This window comes from Macrobrachium nipponense, chromosome 33 (assembly GCF_015104395.2).
Source record: "Macrobrachium nipponense isolate FS-2020 chromosome 33, ASM1510439v2, whole genome shotgun sequence".
NCBI lineage: Eukaryota > Metazoa > Arthropoda > Malacostraca > Decapoda > Palaemonidae > Macrobrachium > Macrobrachium nipponense.
The window spans coordinates 49,781,229-49,807,243 of NC_087219.1; the positions used below are offsets into that span (position 1 = coordinate 49,781,229).

A 26,015-nucleotide genomic window follows, 5' to 3' on the forward strand; every position below is an offset into this window, starting at 1 on the left:
GTAAGCTCCCTGTTGCACGGATGCAGTCAGGAATGACGAGAATAGAGATGTGGCATCCTATGTCGGCAAGGATGAATGGCCGTGCTCATGCAGGGTGGGCAGTGTCTCTCTCATCCCAAATTCTTGTGGCAGTGGTCACCTTGCATGAGTGCAGTCAGGCATTATGGGCAGTCCAAGATCCTCATATATTTGGTATGATTACCATGTCGCTCAGTGGCTTATCTGCTCTGGCTGATTTGGGATTGCTGCGTCTCTACTGCTTGCATGACTGGCCATGCTCCGGCAGGGTCGACTGTTGAGGACAGACATTGTCTGTCCACACAGGACGGTTGGCGGTAGGCTCCCTGTTACACGGATGCTGTTGGGCATGATGAGCATAGAGATGTGGAACCCTATGTTGTCTAGGATGAATGGCCGTGCTCATACAAAGTGGGCAGTGTCTCATCCCAAATGTTTGTGGCAGTGGTCATCTTCCACGAGTGCAGTCAGGCATTATGGGCAGTCCAAGGTCCTCATATATGTGGTGTGATTAACATGTCGCTCACTGGAGTAGCTGCATTGGAGGATTTGGGCTTGCTGTGTCTCTGCTGCTTGCATGACTGGCCATGATCCGGCAGCTGGACTGTTGAGGACAGACTTTGTCTGTCCACACAGGACGGTTGGTGGTAGGCTCCCTGTTGCACGGATGCGGTCGGGCATGATGAGGATAGAGATGTGGAATCTTATGTCGGCTAGGATGAATGGCCGTCCTCATGCAGGGTAGGCAGCATCTCATCCCAAGTCCTTGTGGCAGTGGTCACCTTGCATGAGTGCAGTCAGGCATTATGGGCAGTCCAAGGTCCTCATATATGTGGTGTGATTACCATGTCGCTCACTGGAGTAGCTTCTCTGGCTGATTTGGGATTGCTGCATCTCTACTGCTTGCATGACTAGCAGTGCTCGTGCAGGGTGGACTGTTGAGGACCGAAATTGTCTCTCCACACAGGACGGTTGGCGGTAGGCTTCCTGTTTCACGGATGCGATCGGGCATGACAAGCATAGAGATGTGGAATCCTAGATCGGCTAGGATGAATGGCCGTGCTCATGCAGGGTGGGCAGTGTCTCTCTCATCCCAAATTCTTGTGGCAGTGGTCACCTTGCATGAGTACAGTCAGGCATTATGGGCAGTCCAAGGTCCTCATATATGTGGTGTGATTACCATGTCGCTCACTGGCGTAGCGGAGAAAGGGGAAGGGGGAGGTGTGGTGTTGGTAGGGTGAAGGGGGAAGGTTCGTGGAGGAAGACTGTAAGCTGGAAAAAAATACAGAAAAAATACGATAGCAATGGAGTAAGTTTCACTGATATCAATATTGATGAAACAAAACGAATTGCTTTTGTTAGAAACATGTCCATTGATAGGACATGTGCTAAATATCTTAATTGTAATCTCATGAATTACCCTTCGAGAATCTAGTCCAGGTGCCCCAGATAACTAAAAATAGTAGGGAAGACGACTGATATTCTTCTAAAAACTCACATACAATTTGTTATTACCCAGCTAACATAGTAAGAAAAATATAGCCATAATGTAACCAGCGTTCCCCGTTTCAACTGAGCTGTTTCAGGAATGAAACTGAAGTAAATACAAAGTCGGTCTTAAGAAAAGGGAGGAGGGGGTGTTAAGACAGTTTATTATAAGGACTCGATACATCTCCGTTGTTTTTTACTGACACTCGTCCAGCTGTTTATATCTTGTGGTGCTCATTCCATAATCGGTCTTGGCACCAATTTTAAAGAAGGCTCCAACCCTCCCTATTCATCCGGGCTTGAGAACGGCACTGATTAGGGCTAGTTTCCCCCTCTCCCCCACTTTCTCCCCCTCCCTCCATCCTGCCCCGATTTGTCGTACACAAATAACAGCCAAGTACGGAATTATTCAGACCAATATGTAGTGCCTTCATAATTGTATAATATAGGTTTGAAAGTTAAATATATCAACAATATACAAAAGAGAGACAGGAATATACAGGATAATTTTAGATCCAGTATTTGCAAACCATACAAACAATAACATTATTGAAAGTATTTTATGGATGGCACGAGATTACCTAAATAAAAATTTTTTTTATAAGTTTTTAAGCAACCAAGTTAGAAGTTTATTGTTAATCAGTTTTTTTAACAAGACGTTCAGAATTAAAGAAAAAATCTCTACTTTCCATAGAAATACTAGCAATTCCAGAAGACTGTGTGAGTGATATTGAGTGCATGGCGTGTAAGAGGTTATCAGGCTTAAAATCTATTGTTTACCATCTACCTACCAAAGTTAAAACTTGTTATAATTAGTTTTAGAAACGTCGAGTACTTTGAGAGCTGATTAACATAATGTCCATCATTCCATGATCCTTATATTCAAAATCCTAAATCTTTTACTGTACTGCCTCCTTTCTCTCTTTCCTTCTCCTAATACTTGATTCATAGTGCAACTGCAAGGTTTTCCTCCTGTTACACCTCTCAAACATTTTACTGTCAAATTCCATTTCAGCGTTGAATGACCTCATAGGTCCCAGTGCTTGGCCTTTGGCCTAAATTCTATATTCAACTCATAGTCCTAAATAATTAAGTCACACACACACACACACACACACACACACGTGCGCACACACACACACACACACACACACACACACACACATATATATAATATATATATATATATATATATAACTTCCATTAATACATGTACTATATTAATCATAATTCGTGCATTTCTTGAGTTTCATATACGAACGCAGCAATATGCTTGCAGATGAAAAAAAACCAGACAACGCGTATCAGTTGTGATTATGATTGGTGGTACATATCAGCAATCTCAAAGCTTTAAGCATAAGTTTATTGTTGCCAACGTCATATGCTTAAAAATGCATCGACCACGTTGCTGTGTCATTCTTATCATGCTTCGTCTTGACAGACAGGCTTGCAACATGAATTAAAAAATGTAAAATGACTTCGATATGGAGATGATAAAAATTATTACAGAAAACAATGATTGTAACAGTGAAGTTTTTTCTTTTAAGTATTACTTCCGTTTTCCTCACATAATTGGTATAAGCTATATGTGCTGTAGTTAATTTTTATATGTTATTAATATAGTATGTCGCATCAACCAGAGTTTTCCCTGAAGCTGATATTTGAAGAGATGAAACTATCATGCACAGTTTTAATTCCGTTATTTGTCTATACTATCCACACACACACACACACACACACACACACACACACACACACACACACATATATATATATATATATATATATATATATATATACTATATATATATATATATATATATATATATATATATATATATATATATATATATAGTACATATCAGTCAAAACTAGTGTATATGATAGTTAATCCACTTCCAAGGAAACTATTACGCTTTTTCCCTCTTTTCATTGTATCCAATCATCAAGTCGCGTTGTCCTTACATACAAATAACGAAATTACATGTGTCATATTCTCTCTCTCTCTCTCTTCTCTCTCTCTCTCTCTCTAAATTTAATTTGTATTCCATATGAATTCATTTGTATAACCTTTAATACATAGAAATGAGCAATATATTTTTAATATGTACTAAATAAATTCTGCCTATACTTTATTTTGTATTCTTTGTGTAACCTTCATTATGTGCTGTAGATGTAAACAATACTGTTTTGATAAGTACTTAAATGTCTGTATATACTTTATTTTTTTATTATTTTTTTTCTTTGGGCATAACTTGATTACAATGTAGATGTAAACAATATTACTGTATTACCATTTACTCAAATGTCTGACGCCAATGGGCGCAATAAATGGATTAAAAAAAAAAAAATCTCTCTCTCTCTCTCTTCTCTCTCTCTCTCTCTCTTCTCTCTCTCTCTCTCTCTCTCTCTCTCTCTCTCTCTCTCTCTCTATATATATATATATATATATATATATATATATATATATATATATATATATATATATATATAGTGTAAAACTGAATGAGTCACGGTTGTTTTCGTACGTACCCAACCTGAGGAGGTGAGGTCGCCGCCGTTGGCCGGGATGTGGACGCGATCAGCTGACCAAGTTCAGCAGTTATAAGTAACTGAGGCGGATACACAGAATCTCCTGCTTCTTTCTTTGGTCTCTGGCAGTTGTTGACATAATGGCAGACGAATCCCCCCAACCTCGAGTAAGTTCACGGAATACACATTACTCTCTCGTTTGATAATTTAAAGGTATTTGTTCCTGGAGGAAGTTATGGACCTGCTATGTTTTAGGGGAAGCTTCGACTGTGCCGGACGAGCCGCTTATAGGCCTACAATGGCTCGTTTGTGGTGGCCAGGCTGCTACGTTTAAGTCCGACATTAGGGTGACAAATAGGCTAAAGTGGGCTTGTTGCAAGTCATGCAGGTAATTATGGTCTTCGTTTATCGTGAGAGTAGCTGTTGTCATAACTTGTTACCTAGTACTACTACTAGCTACCCAGGCCTTCTCAGGGCTGCCAAATTTGCTTTAGCTAACCCAAGGCCAAGGTAGGCGTAGGCCTACCGAAGTTGGTAGCCTAGGCATACCTACCTAGCTATACCTAGTACTACTTAAAATTCTTGTTCAGTAGGTAAAACTGCATAAATAAACCGCAACTGCCATAGTCAAGGCCGCCGCGGATGAGTACCCTAGGTCTAGCTCTACTACTCAGTTTAGGACACTCCATGGAAGGTTAGTCTAGGTAGAGTAGCTACCTAAGTCTGGTAAGGCCTATTCCCTCTGAAATGCTGAACCTACGCTGCAGGAGCCTGATTAACCGTAAAAATATACTCAACTTGGTATTTCTACAGAAGCAGTGCGCACGGACTGCAAGGAACGTAACCGCGGATACGACATCCACTAGAGATGGGGGCGTCCAGTGTATTTTACCGTGTTTAGTACTGACCCCTGCGGTGTTAATTAGTCTTCTAAATAAATATTACTTACTTAAAATTCTTGTTCAGTAGGTAAAACTGCATAGAAAAACCGTAACTGCCATAGTCTAGGCCGCCGCGGATAAGTACCCTAGATCTACCAACACGGCAAAATACATTGGACGCCCCAATCCCTAGCGGATGTCGTATTGGCGGTTACGTCCCTTGCAGTCCGTGCGGAGTTATTATATAGAAATACCCCCCAGGTTAGTTTATGTAACTGGGGTAAGCAGTTATAGCTCCTAAAATACCCTTATAAATTAGCAACATAGGCTAGGTAGGTAGGTACTAAGCTTTTCAGGAAGAATGCAGATTTTGGGACCTCAAATAACTCGGAGGAGTCCAAAAGGGGGCGAACCCTCCTGGCCAGGTTAGGCCATGGCATCCAAGGTCAGTTTAGGTAGAGGTATCCTAAGTCAGGTTAGGTTATATCTACTATTCCAGGTAAAGGTAGATCTAGGGTACTATTGCACGGCGGCCTATACTATGGTAGTTGCGGTTTTTCTATGCAGCTTTACCTACTGAACAAGAATTTTTATACATTCAACTTCCCTGGCAGATATATACTTAGCTATAGACTCCGTCGTCCCCGACAGAAATTCGAATTTCGCGGCACACGCTACAGGTAGGTCAGGTGATCTACCGCCACTGCTGCTGGGTGGCAGAACGAGGAACCATCCCATTTTCTAAAACAGATTTGCTCTGTCGAGGGTAGCCATAACATCGTTGTTGTTACCTCCTGACTTGGATTTCGTTTTTTCATCGCCGTTGATCTTCTGGACTGTCTTTTTGGTGACGTATTTGGATCTGTGGTTTGGCATACGCTTTTGTGGAACGTTTTTTGGATTTTGGCTTTGGATTTTGCTCAAAATGTCTGATTCTAGCTGCGAAGTTAGAAGATGTATGAATGAGGGTTGTTTGGTGAGGCTACCGAAAGTGTCATTAGATCCTCACAAGGTATGCAAGAAGTGTAGGGGATATGAATGCACGAGAAATAACACGTGTGATGAATGTGTGAATATGGATGAGGAAGGATGGAAGAAACTAGATTCCTACTTAAGGAAACTAGAGAGAGATAGGGTTAGAAAGGCTGTCTCTAGAAGTATGAGTAGATCACGCTCTAACGAGCCAGTTAGTATAACTAACCCCCAAGTAATTGCTTCCTCACATGCAGTATCAACCTCTCCCGTAGCAGATGTTGCAAGTTCTGCTACGGAGATTGCAAATCTGAAGACACATTAAGAAGGATGGAGCTTGAAATGCAAGCTCTTAAAGGTAAGAATGTGGAAAGTGACTAAAGTGTCCCCAGTGTAGTGGAGGGTGCGTCTGATTCGGCTCTGTCTCGCTCCCAGACCTAGACCTCTTCCAAGCTCCAGGCCCAGAGGAGAAGGAAATGTCGACAGTCGTACGGAGGTTACGGAGAATCCCCACCGGTCAGGCGTCCCCTCGGCAGAATCTGTAGCGTCCCAGACTGCCAAGGATCGCCATTGGAAAGGCATCCTGAAAGAGTGCTTTTCGTCATCCGATTCGTCTCCTCGAAGAAGTGGATGGACTTCCGACGAATGTCGCGTCCGATCAAGAGGAGTTGGAAAGCTCCGACGTTGGACTCGAGCCGGAACGTTTTCCGGACGATTCTCCCTACGAGAGGAAAAGAGCCAAAAGGACAATATCTCGATCTCCTACACCTTCCAGAGCGCATTCTCCTATTCATGACAAAGAGAAGGAATGAAACAGCGCGGACGGAATCCTACGTAAAATGCAGGAGCAGATTTCCTCATTAGTAGGAGTATTGAGAAAAGACCTCCCGAGGAAAAAGGACGATTTTCTTCCGGTTAAGAGATCTCGTCCGAAGGGCGTTCCGGACTCCAGACTTATCTCCTCTACTCCTCGTACGAGTACAGAGAGGAATAAAGAAAGAAGGATGAAAACTCATAGAATTGAGACGCAACATACGGACAATGACGAAGAGTGTCCGAGTCGGACAGAACATCCAGGCGCTCGGCGCCAGAATGACTACTCGGACGGACGAAAAAGTGTCCTACGCGGACGGCGCCAAACCAGCGACACCATTCGCCAGAAGCGGACAGCCCGGGACAGGCAGATATGTCCTATGCGGACAACTATGTTCAAGCGAATGCCTGCCTACCGCGGGACAGCCGTGCAAGGCGGACAGCCTGGATAGGAAAAAAACGTCGTGCGCAGGCAACTCCGTCCGGGCGCCAGGAGCCAGAAGCGGACAAGACGGACAGGCAGAAGTGTCGTACTGGAATGACACCAGCCAAGCGCCAAGTTCCATATGTGGACAGCTCGGGACAGACGACACAGTCCGAGACGGACAGATACGTCCAAGCGCATTGAAGATTTTCTCAAAAAGAAACAATACGGAGAAATCAACCAGGAAGCGTCTTTTATGATTTTGGTTTTGGACCAGGAACGGGATTTCTTTGGGCACAGGCGGCCGTCGTCCTGTTCACGATATGTCCGTTTCTGGTGAAAAATAAAATCAGCAAGCACAGCTGCTCCTGAGAAGAATGCAAAATGTCGCACAGGCGGCCGTCATTCTTGTCAGGAGGGCTTAGATGATTATCGGGTTTTTTTCTCAGGATCGGCATTCTCCGACAGGGACACAAGATGTCGCACAGGCGGCCGTCGACCTTGTCGAGAAGCAGTTGATCCTGCGAAGAGTCCTCAACCTTGCGAGAAGAGACGTTCTCCCTCGTCTAATAATGATTCTCCGGTGGAACTTGCATTAGAAGATGTCTCTGACACCGAAGATCAAAAAGCGGCGGGGACTATCAGACTACAAAGCGTTGGGCTGCGCTTTTACTCCAAGAATTTGGAGATTCATTGAGTCCTGCCGTCCTCCATTCTCCTCGGTCGCTGTTCACGAGCGCGAAAACCGCAAAGTCGTCCTCCTTCTTGAAGATGCGGCCGGCCGACAATTTCCATGAAGAAGGCTTTGCAGTCTTTTGGAAATTGGACTTAACTCCAAGAAGGAGGCGGGAAAGACTGTCTTTACCTGCCCTCCCTCCAGACTTTCTGGGAGGAGGGGTATCTGGTATGAGACAGGCGAAGCAATGGGACTCGCCCTCCCAGCGACTGCAGAGGCAGATTTCTCAACGCTGGTGGACGCGTCAAGGAGACGCTCTCTTTCTTCAGCCAAGACAACTTGGGGAATGTCTGAAATGGACCATCTCCTCAAGGGATTGTTCCATGTCTTGGAAGTTTTCAACTTTCTGGACTGGTCCCTTGGGGTGATGGCCAAGAGGACACAAGACAATGAACAACTGAGCCCCGATATCCTTAATAGTATTTTGACTTGTATGGATAAAGCAGTGCAAGACGGATCGGGAGAAGTGGCCTCCCTTTTCGGGGCGGGAATACTTAAGAAGAGAACTGTATTCAGTTCTTTTCTTACGAAAGCTGTCTCTCCGGCACAGAGGTCGTCCCTTCTGTACGCTCCTCTGTCTAACCAGCTTTTCCCTTCTCAGTTAGTGAAAGATATTTCTCACTCACTTACCGAGAAGGCGACACAGGACCTTCTGGTTCAATCAACCAAAAGGCCGAAGACAGCTGTTCCTGCCACGAAGGGGGAGACACGGGTCCCGAAGCCGCCCTTTCGAGGGAGTTCATCTTCGAGATCCTCCTTTAAGAAGAGAGGAGCAGAAAGAAGAGGTAGGGCTTCGCCTTTAGACCTACCAAGAAAAGCAAATGAACCTCAAGTCCTCCAAAACACCAGTAGGCGCCAGACTACTGAATTTTGCAGAAGAATGGACGTCGAGAGAGGGGCGGACAACTGGTCCCTCTCAATTGTGAGGAGAGGATATCTCATCCCTTCAGGGACATGACCTCCCTTGACGTCTATTCCGAGAGAACTGTCGGCGAAGTACGGCGGACCCTGTCAAGAGGAAGATCCTTCTGCAATTAGTAGAACAAATGTTGGACAAGGAGGCCATAGAATTAGTACCGGATCCACACACTCAGGGCTTTTACAATCGACTGTTCCTAGTTCCGAAAGCCTCGGGAGGGTGGAGACCTGTCCTGGATGTGAGCGCACTGAATCGATTCGTAGAGAAACAGAAGTTCTCTATGGAAACATTCAAATCGGTGCTAGCGGCTCTGCGTCCAGGAGATTGGATGGCCTCCTTGGATCTACAAGACGCATATTTTCACGTCCCTCTTCATCCGTCATCGAGGAAATATCTACGATTCATGATGCAGGGAAGGGTCTTTCAATTCAGGGCCATGTGCTTCGGCCTGGCTACGGCTCCTCAAGTGTTCACCAACCTTATGAGGAATGTAGCACGGTGGCTTCATCTGGAGGGGGTGAACATATCCCTCTATCTGGACGACTGGCTAATAAGGGCCAAGTCAAAACAACAATGTTTGGAGGACTTAAAAACGACGTTGAATCTCGTTCGCTCACTCGGACTGCTCGTGAACCTCGAGAAGTCTCAGATGGTCCCCAGCCAAGACATTGTCTATCTGGGGATTCAGATGGATTCTCGGGGTTTTCGAGCATTTCCATCGCAAGACAGAATTGCTCGAGGCTTGGAGAAAATATCAAACTTCTTAGGGAAAGAACGAAGCTCAGCGAGGGAATGGTTAAGTCTTCTGGGCACCCACCCTTTCGTCGCTGGAGCAGTTCGTTTCCCTAGGGAGGCTCAATCTGAGACCTCTGCAATTTTACCTGCAAAGAATGTGGGACAGAAAGAAAGGGGATCTTTCGGATCAGTTTCCCATTCTTCAAGAAATAAAATTAGACCTGAGGTGGTGGTTAACCCCGCTTCAGAAGAACGAAGGCATATCCCTTGCGATTCGGAACCCTCCTAGTGTTGTTTTCCGACGGCACTCGGAAACGGGATGGGGAGCAATTCTAGGAAAGAAGGAAGTGTCAGGAACCTGGACACGAGACAGGTGTCCTGGCATATAAATGTAAAAGAACTTATGGCAGTTCATCTAGCCTTGAAATACTCGAGTCGGAGGTCAGAGGCGGTGGTAGTCCAGGTAAATTCGGACAATACCACGGCTCTGGCTTACATCCGAAAACAGGGGGGGGACTCACTCGCTTACACTATACAAGATAGCAGAGACCCTCTTGGATATGGGCAGAGGAACGAGGCACTTGTATTGCTGACGAGGTTTGTACAAGGGACAAAAAATGTCAGAGCAGACAGACTCAGCAGGAAGAACCAGGTCCTTATCCAACAGAGTGGACCCTACACTCCGAAGTCTGCGAAAGCTCTGGTCCCTCTCTGGGGGAAGCCTCAGATAGACCTGTTCGCCACGTTTCTCCAGAAGGATAGAAAACTTTTGCTCCATTGTAGAAGATCCAAAGAGCAATAGCGATAGATGCTTTTCTCATGGACTCGGTCGGGCATAGATGCCTAGCGTTTTCCCTTTTTCCCCGTTCAAGATTCTGGGGGAAGTGTTAAGAAAGTTCCGTTCCTCGGAAAGCGACGAAACTTGGACCTCTAATCGCCCCATATTTGGCCCGCTCGAGATTGGTTCCAGAGGTACTGGAATGGACGGTGGACTTCCCCAGATCTCTTCCCATGAGGACAGATCTGCTCAAACAAACCCCACTTCGAGAGATATCACGAAACATCCACGCTCTCTCCCTGACTGCCTTTCGACTATCGAAAGACTTGTCAGAGCGAGAGGCTTTTCGCGAAAAGCTGCGAGCGCAATTGCCAGAGCCCGCAGGTCCTCTACTCTGCGGGTCTATCAATCGAAGTGGGAAGTCTTCCGTAGATGGTGTAGGTCGAAGAAGCTGTCCTCCCTTTTCCGATACCTCTGTGACCGAAATTGCTGATTTCCTTATCTCCTTAGAGAGGAATCACGTTTAAAAGGAGAGCTGTTTCTCCCATAAAAAGGTTATAGAAGTATGCTCTCGGCTGTATTTAGAAACAGGGCCTTTAACATAGAAGACAAATAAGGGGATCTCATGGATTTGATAAGATCCTTTGGTACTACAAAAGTCTAAATCCTTTATTACTCCAGTTGGAACCTAGATGTGTCCTCAGTTTTCTCTCTTCGAATACTTTCGAAAAACACCTGATAAGGCATCCTTTAGGGACCTCTCGAGGAAGTGCATTTTTCTCTTGACCCTCGCGACGGCCAAGAGGGTCAGTGAGATACATGCATTAGACTCTCGGGTAGGTTTTAGAGGAGATTCTGCTGTTGTCTCTTTCCAACCTTTGTTTTTGGCCAAGAATGAGAATCCTTCTAAGCCGTTGGCCCAGAAGTTTGAAATCAAGGGCCTCTCTCCCCTTGTGGGTAGAGAAACAGAACGGTCGGTCTCTGTCCGGTCAGAGCACTGAAGTTTTATCTGAAGAGAAAGAGTCAACTTCAAGGTTGTAATCAGAGCCTATGGTGCGCGGTAAGGAACCCGAAGAGGCAAATGTCGAAGAACGCATTAGCATTCTTCGTAAGAAATGTGATAACGGAGGCTCACATGAAATGCCAAGAGGAAACATTTAAGCTGCTTAGGGTTAGAGCACACGAAGTCCGTGCAATTGCAACTTCCCTAGTCTTTAATAGAAATATGTCAATGAAAGACATATTAGCAGCAACATATTGAGAGTTGCAACTCGGTATTTTGCCTCCCACTACTTAAAAGACGTCAGAGTGACTTTATGAAAATAATGTTTTTCTCTTGGACCTTATGTAATTAGCAGGGATACTGTGCTGGGGACAGGGAAGCTGGTACTGGATTCCTTAAATAATATTGTTTTTAACTAAAAAAGAATTGGTTTTGGGTTTTGAGTTTTTTATTTTTTCCTGGCTCGTTTGAAAGGATGTTGGGGGGATATAACTCCTTTCAAATCGGTAGTAACTAACCCCCAAGGTATTAGGACTCAGGGATCGGTGGTTATGCCTCACTTAATGATGCCCATATGGCGAGAAGGTGTTTTGGTCAGTGTAAGTGGATAGGACCCCATTGACCAAAGATCCTTTGGGTTCTGTACAGTAAATGTGGATAAGACCCCCATCGACAGACCATCAAGAATTTTTCTTAGCATGAGTCACTACCTCGCTGAGGCCTTGAGGCGATGTAAGCTCCTAGGCAGTGCCATGGAAGTCTTTCGCCGAAAAGAACAAAGGTAGGAACCTCAAGGTTTCTTATATTTTTTGTTACCTACAACGTATGTTGTTCCCTGTCTATCAGTAATTAGCTGTCTCTTACCCTCCGCCCAAAAGGTGCCAATCAGCTAAGTATATATCTGCCAGGGAAGTTGAAATGTATAAAAATGAATATTGTCATGATACAAAATAAAGTTTGTTCATGAAACTTACCTGGCAGATATATATATAGCTGTATTTTGCAATGAAGTTCCACAGAAATTCAAAAAAATTTCCGGCACACACAGTGGTCGGCCAGGTGGTTAGTACCATCCCGCCGCTGGGAGGCGGGGTATCAGAACCAGTCCCATTCCCATTTCTATGCATAATTTTTTCTGTCGCCGGGGCTGAAACACCTGTTTCAGTACCTCCGTCTTAGGATTTTGGAAACTTCATGGCCGCTAAATATCCTAATTGTCTTTTGATTTATTGACTTGGATTTGTGGCTAGGCATAACGCTATCTTAAATTGTTTTGAATATGATTCATTTTTGTATATCTGAATCTAGTTAGGCTAGTTTCAGAGGGTGTTGTCTGCTAAGATAGGGTGTGGCTACCGAAAGCTTCGGTAGTTCCGCACTCGATATGCACGAGGGCTATGTCTTGCTTCTTTGTTGAGATTTGTCATGTAAGGAGTGTGAGACTTTGTCTAATTCCATAAGGAAGACGTTATGATTCATATGTACGCAATAATCAGTAAACAAAGTCAGGGTAGGCTAACCTACCTGTAGACTATTTTGCCTAACCCTGTAGTATGGCCTAGGGCTATAAATATGTCTCGTGATAATGCCCTTTACGTATAGATTCCATCTGTATCTTGGAATCTAAGGTGCTCGCTTCTCCTATCATTGTGGTGAAAGTGCTACTTCTGTAGTTGTTACTCCTAACCCTGTAATGTTGCCTCGGGCCCTAAACAGTTTCTGTAGAGGGTATTGACCTTTCTCTGATACTCTATCAGATTCGTAACTTAGAATCGAAAGTGCTGGCTTTGGAGAGCAAAAAGTGAAGTGGCTAAGTGCAGTGACAGTGCCCCTTGTGTAGTGGAGGGTGCGTCAGATCGGCCTTATTTCGCCTCTAGGCCGGGACCTCTGCTTGAACTCCCAGGAACAGGGAGAGAGCATGTCGAAAGCCAAGAAGGAGGGTTACGAGGAACTCCACCGATCTGACGTGCCTTCGGCAGACCTGAAGTTACTCCCAGGCTGCCAAAGTGCGTGCACGAATCCTGAAGGATTGCTTCTCGTCCTCCGAAGCGTCCTCCCTGCGCAGGGTTTGGAGCTTTCGGAAGGACTCGCGCCCATCTAAATAGAAGCTTTATAGAAGAGGACGTTTCACGTCCTCTCTCTCTCTCTCGTCATGCGTTGCAGTGAGAAGTAAGAAGGCGAACGTCGCCTGAACTCGTGTACGTCTTTCCACCGAGAAAAAGGGAAAAGCTAGTCAGATTAGCAGGACGCTTTTGAGCGCGGACGTCCTAGCTTTGTTGCTGTGAGAATAAGAAGGCGTTCCCTCGCCCCGCGTATTCTCACACGATCAACCCTTCACCTGAGACTGCTTCGTGCAGTCGGTTTTCTCTCCGAGATGTCTAATGCTCTTTCCCTGAAGGCAGTTTCGCTTGCATTGACGCCTGTCAGGAGCGTGACGCTTTTCTGCACGCTTTTTTTTTGACGCTCGCTTGGACGGGACGTTCGATGGACGCCAGGCGCTCGCCGCGCGGGTGCACGCCAAGCGCGCACCAGTAGACGCCGAGGCCGAGCGCACGCCAGTGGATACCGAGCGCGAGCGGCGCGCCGAGAGTGCTCGCTGCTCGCCAGTGGACGCCGATCGGGGGCCTTGACGGGGCGCGCCGAGAGTGCTCGCCAATGGACGCCGAGCGTGCTCGTGCTAGTCAGTGGACGCCGAGCGCGCACGCCAGGTGTGTCGCCTGGCTGAACGTTTCTGTTGAAGTCTTCAACGCTGATTTTGGGCCTAAAGATTTTTTACCTAACTTCGGTGATCCCTTCTACATCGCCTGCGAAGAATGTGAAGTAAGCAGTGCTTCGGAGGAAAGCTTAAGTGAAAAGGCAACTTCGTTTTCGAAAACCCAGCAAGACCACGGGTTTCGTGAATTATAGAGGTCTTTGTCAGTAATATTGCTTTTCGTAAAGTCCAGGATTGGATGGAGTTATGGAAAGCTCAAGGAAAGATCTCTTTTGCTCTACCGCAGTCAAGGACTTGCGGTTAAGGCAGCTATGGGGTTATGTAAAAGCTCGGACGTCCTGCACGTCAGGACTCTCCGGCAACGTTCAGTAGGATTCTTGCAAAGGCACTCATCAAAACAGGAGGAAAGCGCAAGACAGGACTTCCTTTGCCATACTGCCAATAAATTTTGATACGGGAGGGAGGAAGCTGGTTGGAGAGTTTCTTCCTCCTTAAGGATAATTTTGCAAGCTTTTAGCCCATCTGAAAGGGCTTTTCAGATGATAGATTTTGTTAGTTCCTAGTCGGGACTTACGCTGCCGAATTGAACATCGTCGTTCTACCTGTCGTAAGCCGTCTCTTAACAGGATTCTTGCCCCTTCCTCGTTTGAGACGGGAATCGGAAATAAAATGCTCGACTTCCTGGATTACGTTTTGTCAATTCAGTGAATTTCCCCCATTGACAATATACTATCGTTTTGTCAAGTAAGTGGGTATCCCCTCATTGACAAAATTATCGTCTTTGTCCCGTAAATGGTTAGTTCTCATTGACAAAACTTCTCATAACTTGTAATATTGCGTAAGCGGATAAGCTCTTATTGACAAGATTCGGAAGAGCTCTCATTCATCATTCGCAGACTCGTACAAGAAATAAGACTTGTAGACTACGTCAATGAACGCTTATGTCCAATAACATAAGAAGCTTGAGCTGTCCGCTTCAATTCTCTTGAGTTTTGTTTATGAAACTTGCCTGTCAGATGTATGTAGCTGTATTTTCCGAATTCAGCTATAGTATATATGTCTGCCAGGTAAGTATGAAAAAACTTTATTGCAATATAATATCATATTTTGCCTTGCGTTATTTTACTACTGGTTGGCTCAAGTCATATACGCTTGCTGTAGTTACCTCTTCGGATGGCAACCGAGAAGGTCTATTGTCTATTAATTTAAGGACATTTAATCGTTACTCCTGCAGCCTTCCAGGAGTTTCCGATTTATCTTTTACCGTTGTATGGTAGTGTTATGACGACACAAACGCATCTATATATTTGCGTTTTCTGTTTCGCTTAAATATACCAGCTTGAGAGTCTCTTTATGCTAAAAATTACGGACCTACTTTTCTTCGTAGAATAGGGTAGCTGGCAACCCAGGCATAAAGTTAAGAGACGACGATCGTAAGCTGCTGCTGTCACTGTCCTCTCGCCAGTCCAAACGAGGCAGTACCAGCTCTTCGCTGTCATGCGCTGTAGGTTACGTCTCTCTCTCCTGCGGGATTGACTGACTTGAACTGTATCTCTGCCCTACGATCACTGGACTTTAGCCTAGATTGAGGGGATTTCTTACATGAATGAATAAACATTGCATTCGTTTTGCCTTACTATGTTCTCAGAGATATCGCTTACTCCTTTCGGTGCTCGTTACCGCACGGTATAGGACTACGAGTCTACCGCAACATTTCACTATTATATGCTCTCCTGCTTAGGCAAAGCGCAGCCTTTTTATTTGGGAAGTAAAACATACTGTGTGAGGGAATGGATGAGCTTGCTGGGGGACCATTTCCTTCCTAAAGAAGTTTGTTTCCCTGAATAGACTGCAATTCAGACCTCTACAGTTTTTTCCTACGGGAAACTGAAATTTTATTAAAGATCTAGGAATGATTCTGAACATCTCTCGGTGCGTTAAGTATCACTTGAGGTGATAGAAAGAAGGTGCCGGACATCTGGAGAGGGTTTCAGATGTCCTGGATCATAATCTGAAAGAAGTGGAAGCAATTCTGTCGTCCCTCCAGGTCCTGGAAACGAGTTTTTGGAACCAGTGTCCATATCAAACTCTGATCTTCCACAGCTCTCTCATATCTTAGGAAGTATCTTCTCTCGGTCCCTGTTCGGGTTACGAGAAAGAGCCTATTATAACAACAGACGTAGAATGTAACGATCCTCTAGAGGTTCGTTACAGGATTGCAAAAGTGCGTACGAATCGTCTCGATCGACGGCAGCAACTACTGAACTTCCGAAGTTAGGAATCTTTCTTTAGAAGTATGTTGAGAGTTATGGAGACTTTAGGGACGTCCTTCATACATCTCTTCGCTATGATATTGAACAGGGATGGATGTTTAGTCTTTTTTCCCCTTTTTCAAACGCTTAGGAAATGTAATAAGATGATTTATACCATCACAGGGAGCGACAATGACGCTAATCGCCCCATGTTGGCCTTCAAGATCCTAGATTCACAGAGGTCACGTCCTTCCAAGGACCTTTTCCGAGAGAGTCGGTCTACTTTAACACGAAAGGTACCTATAACCTCTCCGCTCTGAGTCTGACTACGTTCAGACTATCGAGAGTTGTTGACAGGCATAAGATTGCCCGTCTTCCCTTTCACCATTTGAAGAATGGGATAAGCTGGCAGTCACAACTTATTAAGAATACGCAAATATGTTGTTGACGGCCCTTTGGGCTCAGAGATTTGCTTCTGTCAAACAACAAAGCCCTTCACGATCTTTGAGTTCTGTGGAATCTCGAAACTCGCTCACACCATCTACTTTTTGTCTCACCTGTTTTCTCGGAGTCAGACACTCGTGCGAGATCAGGAGGACACATAGTAGCCCTGAGTTTCTTGTTGACGAAGTCGGTTGCGTTTACACACCCCCGTATGAATCGTTTAAACATGAGACCAGGTTGGACTGTCAGGCATTCGTCCTTCGGGACTGAATCGCCTTTTTGCTCCTCGCTCCTTTCTCCTGGCACCAGAAGCTCGAGTCAGGAGTGGCTCAGGAGTTGATTCACTAACGACGTTGGGTTGCGTTCATACCACAAGGTTTGCTTAGCTTGAATCGCCCAGGCAGTCCAGACACTCATCCTTCAGCGAAGAATAGTGCCTTATGGTCCTTCAGGGTACAGCCTTGCTGTCCTTGATGCGCTGACTGGTCAACTGGTCGGTCACCTGACTTTAGTACAGACTGACTGACTGTGCATGTCCAGATCGAAGCTTTCAATATGGAACTTAGACATAGTCTGAAGTTCTTGATGTCAAAGCATTCGAACATCTCCTACCTGTTAACTTCTTGCACGTGATCAGGAAGGCCCTTTTCTAACCACCCTAGATACGACAAAGAGGGTTAGTGAGGGTTTTCAGCCATCGTCAGAAGTTTTGGCATTAGAGAACACAAGGGGTGCGTTCTCTAAGCCTTCCGTTGTGGCCTAAGAATGGAAACCCGTCTTGTTCTTGGGCCAGGAGCTTGGAATCAAGGATGGCACAAGTTATTGGGCAGGAGCCAGAGAGAGTCCTGTGCCCTGTCAGGTCTCTCAAGTTTTATCTACATAAAACTCAAGAAAGTCGAAGTCGTACGGACAATCTGCAGTGTTCCGAAAAGACCAGACTTGCCCATATCGAGAACACCCTGGCTTTATTGTTAAGGAGTTCTTTGAAAACAAAAAAGCTTTCTCCTTCATTGTTTGTTGGCACAAAGATTTGAAATCTTTTGATTTGAATGCTCACGAGGTGAGGGCGCGGCCCTCGGAAGCATTTCAACAGAGCATGGCACTCAGCAACATCCTGAGTACCATGTTTTAGAGAAGCAACTCTGTGTTCAATTCACACTCCCTGCGAGATGTTGAAGATGACATATGAGATCTGCTGCTCGCTAGGGCCATACGTGTCTGCAGACACAATCTTGGGGGCAAGTAGTACCACTCATCCTATCCTGTAGAAAATGGTTAGGAAGAGCTCTTAATTTAGTAGTTGAGTCGCCGACAACGGTGACTTCTTAACTCTTAAGCCTTAGTTAACACACCTTAAACTTTGGCTAGGTTGGTCAGGTGGTGATATTTATATTTTATATATATATATATTCATATTTTATTTTACTTCTTAGCCCTCATGGTATGGTCAATATGGTCTAGTCACGTCGTGGGTCTCGCCCCTGTTGACAGATCATCTGGAGTGCACCAGCTATATAGGTCTCTACCTCGCTGGCACTCTAGTAGCACAAGCGAACTTTATTCGTGGCAATAACCAACGAAGCCAGCAATGCTAACAGGTGGAACCAAGATGTAAATCATCTGCATGCATTTGTTTTCCCATCCAAAATCCTTATATTCGTCCCTTCCCACCTCCAACGGTGGGATTCAGCTATATATATATCTGACAGGGTAAGTTTCATGAACAAAATGATATTGTTATGATACAATAAAGTTTGTTCATACTTACCTGGCAGATATATATAATTAAGTACCCACCCACCTCCCCTCAGGGGACAGTGGAAATAAAAATTATGAATAGAAAATGGGACTGGTTCCTGATACCCGCCTCCCAGCGGCGGGAATGGGTACTAACCACCTGGCCGACCACTGTGTGTGCCGGAAGTTTTTGAATTTCTGTCGGACTTCAGAAAATACAGCTATATATATATCTGCCAGGTAAGTATGAACAAACTTTATTGTATCATAACAATATCATTTTTATACATACTTACCTGGCAGATATATACTATTAAATGGCCCACAGCCTCCCCTCAGGAGACAGTGGAAGAGGCAAATCTGTTTTAGAAAAACATGGGATGGTTCCTAGTTCTGCCACCCAGCCAGCAGTGGCGGTAGATCACCTGACCTACCTGTAGCGTGTGCCGCGAAATTCGAATTTCTGTCGGGGACGACGGAGTCTATAGCTAAGTATATATCTGCCAGGTAAGTATGTATAAAACTTTATTGTATCATGACAATATCATTTTAAGTAATATTTATTTGGACGACTGTAATTAACCCCCAGGGGCCAGTCTTAACATGGCAAAATACATTGGGCCCCCCAATCCCTAGTGGATGTCGTATCCGCGGTTACGTTCCTTGCAGTCTGTGCGGAACTTTTCTGTAGAATTGCCCAGGTAATAAATTTATACTTTACATCCAGAGTGCCTCTCAGGCTACACACAACGTTTATTTTTCTTGCTTCTTTTGATGACCTTTGCATGTTCCATACCATCATTGTTTTCAGAAATGCTTAGTTTTCGACTTTGATTAAAGCTAAGGGTCATTTTTCCGAAGAACTCCATCCAGCATAAAAAAAACATTTCTGTTAGTTTTTTTGGGTAGATCTAGGGTACTTATCCGTGGTGGCCTAGACTATGGCAGTTGCGGTTTTTCTATGCAGTTTTACCTACTGAACAAGAATTTCAAGTAATATTTATTCGGACGACTGTAGTTAATCCCCCAGGGGCCAGTATTAAACACAGCAAAATACATTGCACGGCCCCCAATCCCTAGTGGATGTCGTATCCGCGGTTACGTTCCTTGCAGTCCGTGCGGAGTGCTTCCGTAGAAATACATTTTTTTGTTATTTTGTTGTGCTTTGATGGTATTATCATTGGGGGAATTCAAGAGTCTAGTGGGGACTTCAAAAAATGTACCAACTGAAAAAATTCACATTTATTGGATGTATAGATTGGATTGGTGAACCAATGAAAATACTATTCCATAAGTTGAGTAATATATGTATAGCTTAGATCATCAAATTTTTATACAACATAGAATGCAGGATATGAATCCCTTGCCAAGAACTGTATCTGTAAAATGTATTTTGATCATTCCTACTGTTACCAGCTTTATTTTTGTCTTTTACATTTTAAAAATTTCCTTTCCTACTCTCTCATTGAATTCCAGTTTTATCCTTTAGCTACTCAAATAATTTGGTCTCATGATCATCTACTTAAGTAATTATGAGGAAGCAAGTGAGTGAACATATAGGCAGTTGTACTTCTTTTCTAAGCCTCTTAAATCTTGCATGTTTTTTCTGTTCATGGTATTCATGCGATGCACAAGCATCTTTTACCATCAGTCTTCAGACTTCAGTGGGGATTTTGTTGCTTGTCATTTATTTTTGGTTGATGTGCATCATACTTCGTGGAGTCAAAGTTGCATATAAAGGTGTTATTAGTGTGAAATCGTTAAAGTGGAGCAAACCTAGAACACCATTAATTTGTAAAGAAATCTAATACAGATTAGTGTGCTACAAGAAACAAAAAAGTACTTCAAGAATGTAATCCAACAATCATACATGCATACATAACACCAATGTATAGGTAAGTTAGAAAACATAAGGAAGTGACGTTTAGGGCCTGTTAAGTATTATTTCAGTCTCTGTTATACATTTATTTTTTCAATATTTGAGATTATTGTACTCTTTACATTTAATATGAAACGATAGATCAGGCAACTATCTGATTCCTTAAAATAGTGGATTAGATTAGACATTGCAATTTAATGATAAAAACGCTGAAGTATATAAATGTTAGTGATTTTTAAATGCTGTACAGTAATTACTGTTTTGTTCATGAAACTTACCTGTCAGATATATATATAGCTGTATTTTCTGAAGTCCGACAGAATTTTAAAAAACTTCCGACACACCGCAGTGGTCGGCCAGGTGGTTTAGTATCCCCATTCCCATTCCCGCCGCTGGGAGGCGGGTATCAGGAACCATTCCCATTTTCTATTCATAATTTTTCTGTCGCTGGTGCTGAAAACACCTGTTTTCAGTACCTCCGTCTTAGGATTTTGGAAACTTCATTGCCGCTAAGTATCCTAATTGTCTTTTGATTTATTTACTTGGATTTGTGGGATTTGTGGCTAGGCATACGCTATCTTAAATTGATTTGAATTTGATTCATTTTTGCATAAAATATCTGAATCTAGTTAGGCTAGTTTCAGACGGGGTTGTCTGCAAAGATAGGGTGTGGCTACCGAAAGCTTCGGTAGATCCGCACTTGGTATGTACGAGGGGTATGGGTCTTGCTTCTTTGTTGAGATTTGTCATGTAAGGAGTGTGAGACTTTGTCTATTCCGTAAGGAAGACGTTCATGAATTAGTATGTACGCAATTAATCAGTAAACATGTCTAATTCCGTAAGGAAGACGTATGTTCGTATGTACGCAATTAATGCAGTAAACATGTCTAATTTCCGTAAGGCAGTTACGTATGCTTCGTATTTAACGCAATTAACTCAGTAACAAAAGGTCAGGGTAGTGAACCTGCTAACCTTCCTGTAGACTTTATTTTGCCTAACCCCTGTAGTATGGCCTACGGGCTATGAATATGTCTACGACAGGTGCTCGCTCTCCTTCATTGCTGTGAAGTGCTACTTCTGTAATTGTTACTCCTAACCCTGCAGTGTTGCCTTCGGGCCCTAAGCAGTGTCTGTAGAGGAATTGCCCTTTCTCTGATACTCTTCGATTCGTATCTTAGATCGAAAGTGCTTGCTTTAGAGAGTAAAAGTGAAGTGCAGAAGTGCAGTGATACCCCTTGTGTAGTGGAGGGTGCGTCAGATCGGCCTCGTTTCGCCTCTAGGCCGGGACCTCTGCTTGACTCCCAGGACCCGGGGAGGGAGCATGTCGAAAGCCTAAGGAGGGTTACAAGGAACCCCCACCGATCTGGCGTGCCTTCGGCAGTTTCTGATGAAAATCCCCAGACTGCCAAAGTGCGTGCGCGTGCACGAATCCTGAAAGATTGCTTCTCGTCCTCCGAAGCGTCCTCCCCATGCAGGGTTGGAGCTTTCGGAAGGACTCGCGCCCTCTAAATAGAAGCTTTATAGAAGAGGACGCTTCACGTCTCTCTCTCTCTCTCGTTATGCGTTTCAGTGAGAAGTAAGAAGGCGAACGTCGCCTGAACTCGTGTCCGTCTTTCCACCGAGAAATACGTAAGAGAAGTCATAGTAGCAGGAAGCTTTTGAGAGCGGACGCCCGGGACGCTCGATGGAACTCCAGGCGCGCGCGGGTGCACGCCAAGGCCTGCCGTTGCGCGCCAGTGGACGCCGAGCGCGCTCCAGTGGACGCCGAGCGCGCTCCAGTGGACGCCGAGCGTGCACCAGCGCACGCCAGGTGTGTCGCCTGGCTGAACGTTTCTGTTGAACTCTTCAAGCTCTTGTTTCAGATATGGGCCTAAAGAATGTTTATCTCTACCTCCGGTGATACCTTCTACCTCACCTGCAAAGAATGTGAAGTAGGCAGTGCTTCGGAGGAAGTTTAAAGTGAACAGACAACTTCTTCTTCTAAACCCAGCAAGACATCGGGTTTCGTGAATTCAAGAGGTCTCTGTCAATTAATATTGCTTTTCGCATAGGTGGATGGAGTTAAGGAAAGCTCAAGGGAAGATCTCGTTTGCTCTACCGCAACCTTTGCCATTCTGCCAATAAATTTAAGTTGCCACTACCGCAGTCAAGACTTTGCGATAAGGCAGTTACGGGTTATGTAAGGCTCGATGTCCTGCACGTCAGGACTCTCGGCAACGTTCAGTGGGATTCTTGCAAAGGCACTCATCAAAAGGACGCTCTTCAGGAAAGCGCAAGACAGGACTTCCTTTGCCATACTGCCAATAAATTTTAAGCTTTAGCAGGCATTAGTTGTGATACGGGAGAGGAAGCTGGTTGGAGAGTTTCTTCCTCTTCCCAGGATAATTTTGCAAGCTTTTTTAGCCCATCTGAAAGGGTTTTTCAGATGATAGATTTTTGTTAGTTTCTAGTCGGGACTACGCTGCCGAATTGAACATCGTCGTTCTACCTGCCGTAAGCCCAGTCTCTTAACAGGATTCTTGCCCCTTCCTCGTTTGAGACGGGAATCGGAAAAATTAAATGCTTGACTCCCTGGATTACGTTTTGTCAATTCAGTGACTTTCCCCCATTGACAATATACTTTCGTTTTGTCAAGTAAGTGGGTATCCCCTCATTGACAAAATATCTCTTTGTCCCGTAAATGGGTTAGTTCTCATTGACAAACATCTCATTAACTTGATATTGCGTAAGCGAATAAGCTCTTATTGACAAGATTCGGAAGAGCTCTCATTCGTCATTCGCAGACTCGTACAAGAAATAGACTTGTAGACTACGTCAATGAACGCTTATTTCCAGTAACATAAGAAGCTTGAGCTGACTGCTTCGATTCTCTTAAGTTTTGTTCATGAAACTTGCCTGTCAGATATGTATGTAGCTGTATTTCCGAATTCAGCTATATATATGTCTGCCAGGTAAGTATGAACAAACTTTATTGTGATATAATTGTTTCATATTTTGCCTTGCGTTATTTTACTTCTGGTTGGTTCAAGTCATATACGCTTGCTGTAGTTACCTCTTCGGATGGCAACCGAGAGGTCTATTGTCTATTTTAAGGACATTTAATCGTTACTCCCTGCAGCCTTCCAGGAGTTTCCGATTTATCTTTTACCGTTGTATGGTAGTGTTCTGACGACACAAACGCATCTATATATTTAGCGTTTTCTGTTTCGCTTAAATTAATTACACCAGCCTTGAGAGTCTTTCTGCTCAAAAAATAACGGACCTATTTCTTCGTAAAATAGGGTAGCTGGCAACCCAGACATAAAGTTAAGAGACGACGTTCGTAAGCTGCTGGCTGCTGCTGTCACGCTGTGTCTGTCCTCCTCCAGTCCAACCGAGCCAGTAACAGATCGGGCGCTGTCATGCCCGGTAGGTTACGTCTCTCTCTCCTGCGGGATTGACTGACTAACCGTATCTTTGTGCTGGCGGTTACGTCTCTCCTGCGGGATTGACTGACTAACTGTATCTCTGCCCTACAATCACGGACTTTAGCCTAAGATTGAGGGGATTTCTTACGTGAATGAATAAACGTTGCATTCGTTTTGCCTTACTATGTTCAACAGAGTTATCTCTTAATCCTTTCGGTGCTCGTTACCGCACGGTATAGAACTACGAGTCTACCGCAACATTGCACTTTTATATGCTCTCCTGCTTAGGCAAAGCGCAGCCTTATTAGGGAAGTAAGCATACTCGGGGAGGGAATGGATGAGCTTGCTGGGGACCATTTCCTTCCTGAAGAAGTTTGTTTCCCCGAATAGACTGCAATTCAGACCACAGTTTTTTCCTACCGGGAAACTGAAATATTATTCAAGATCTAGGAATGATTCTGAACATCTCTCAGCGTTTATCACCTGAGTGATGAAAGAAGGTGCCGACATCTGGATAGGGGTTTAGATGTCCTGGATCTTAATCTGAAAGAAGTAAAAGCGATTCGGTAGTCCCTCCAGTCCTCGTAACGAGTTTTTGGGAACCAGTGGTCCAGATCAACTCTGATATTCCACAGCTCTCTCATATCTTAAGAAGTATCTTCTCTCGGTCCTTGTTCGAGTTTACGAGAAAGCCTATTATAACAACAGGCGTAGAATGTAACGATCCTCTAGAGGTTCGTTACAGGATTGCAAAATTCCGTACGAATCGTCTAGATCGACGGCAGCAACTATTGACTTCCGAGTGGAATCTTTCTTTAGAAGTAAGTTGAGAGTTGTGGAGACTTTAGGGACGCCCGCCTTTCTTTTCTCTTCGATATGTTGAGGACGAAGAGGCTTCTTCTTTTCTGCTCCCTTATCTCGATCCGGGATCGGTACCATTAAACGCCATCCTATGATATTGAACGGGGATGGATATTTAGTCTCTTTTCCCCTTTTTTCAATCGCTTAGGAAATGTAATAAGAGGATTTATGACGTCACAGGGAGCGACAAGGACGCTGATCGCCCCATGTTGGCCTTCAGGATCCTGGATTCACAGAGGTCACATACTTCCTAGTTCACTTTCCAAGGACCTTTCCGAGAGAGTCGGTCTACTCTAACTCGAAAGGTACCTATACTACTACCTATATACATCTCCGCTCTGAGTCTGACTACGTTCAGGCTATCGAGATGTTGACAGGAATAAGATTACCGTCTTCCATTTCCGTCTGAAGAATGGGATAAGCTGGCAGTCACAACTATTAAAGAATACGCAAATATGTTGTTGACGGCATTTGGGCTCAGAGATTTGCGTCTGTCAAACAACAAAGCCCTTCACGATCTTTGAGTTCTGTGGAATCTCGAACCTCGCTCATCATCTACTTTTTGTCTCACCTGTTTTCTCGGAGTCAGACACTCGTGCGAGATCAGGCGACATATAGTAGCCCTGAGTTTCTTGTTGACGAAGTCGGTTGCGTTTATACACCCCCGATGATCGTGTAACATGAGACCAGGTTAGACTGTCAGGCATTCTTCCTTCGGGACTGAATCGCCTTTTTTGCTCCTCGCTCCTTTCTCCTGGCACCAGAAGCTCGAGTCAGGAGTTGATTCGCTGACGACGTTGGGTTGCGTTGATACACCCCCAAGGTTTGCTTAGATTGAATCGCCCAGGCAGTCCAGACACTCATCCTTCAGCGAAGAATAGTGCCTTATGGTCTTCAGGGTACAGCCTTGCTGTCCTTGATTCGTCTGACTGGTCAACTGGTCGGTCACCTGACTTTACTACAGACGGACTGACTGTGCATGTCCAGATCGAAGCTTTCAATATGGAACTTAGACGTAGTCTGAAGTTCTTGATGTCAAAGCATTCGAACCTCTCCTACCTGTTAACTTCTTGCATGTGATCAGGAAGGCCTTCTTCTAACCACCCTAGATACGACAAAGAGGGTTAGTGAGATTTTAAAACCATCGTCACAAGTTTTGGCTTTAGAGACACAACGGCGGTGTGCTCTCTAACCCATCCGTTGTGGCCTAAGAATGGTAACCCCGTTTTGTCCTTGGGCCAGGAGCTTGGAAGCAAGGATGGCACAAGTTAGTGGGCAGGAGCCAGAGAGAGTCCTGTGCCCTGTCGGGTCTCTCAAGTTTTTTCTACATAAAACTCAAGAAAGTCGAAGTCATCGGGCAATCTGCAGTGTTCCGAAAAGACCAGACTTGCCCATATCGAAGAACAGCCTGGCTTTAGTGTTA

The 26,015-nt window shown here is 44.6% G+C and overlaps 1 protein-coding gene across 2 annotated transcripts in view; it reads left to right on the forward strand.

Annotated features, from left to right (window-relative positions):
- Positions 1-4,043: 4,043 nt before the first annotated feature.
- LOC135203163 (transmembrane protein 192-like) overlaps positions 4,044-26,015 on the forward strand; it is a 98,125-nt gene continuing 76,153 nt past the window's right edge. Inside the window, exon 1 of one of the 2 annotated variants that reach the window (XM_064232850.1) lies at positions 4,044-4,205. In XM_064232850.1, coding sequence (XP_064088920.1) covers positions 4,179-4,205 — 27 coding nt within the window. In that variant the 5' untranslated portion in view covers positions 4,044-4,178. Of the gene's footprint in view, positions 4,206-4,275; positions 4,427-26,015 lie in introns of those variants that run through there. The other variant, XM_064232851.1, reaches the window with a different exon arrangement.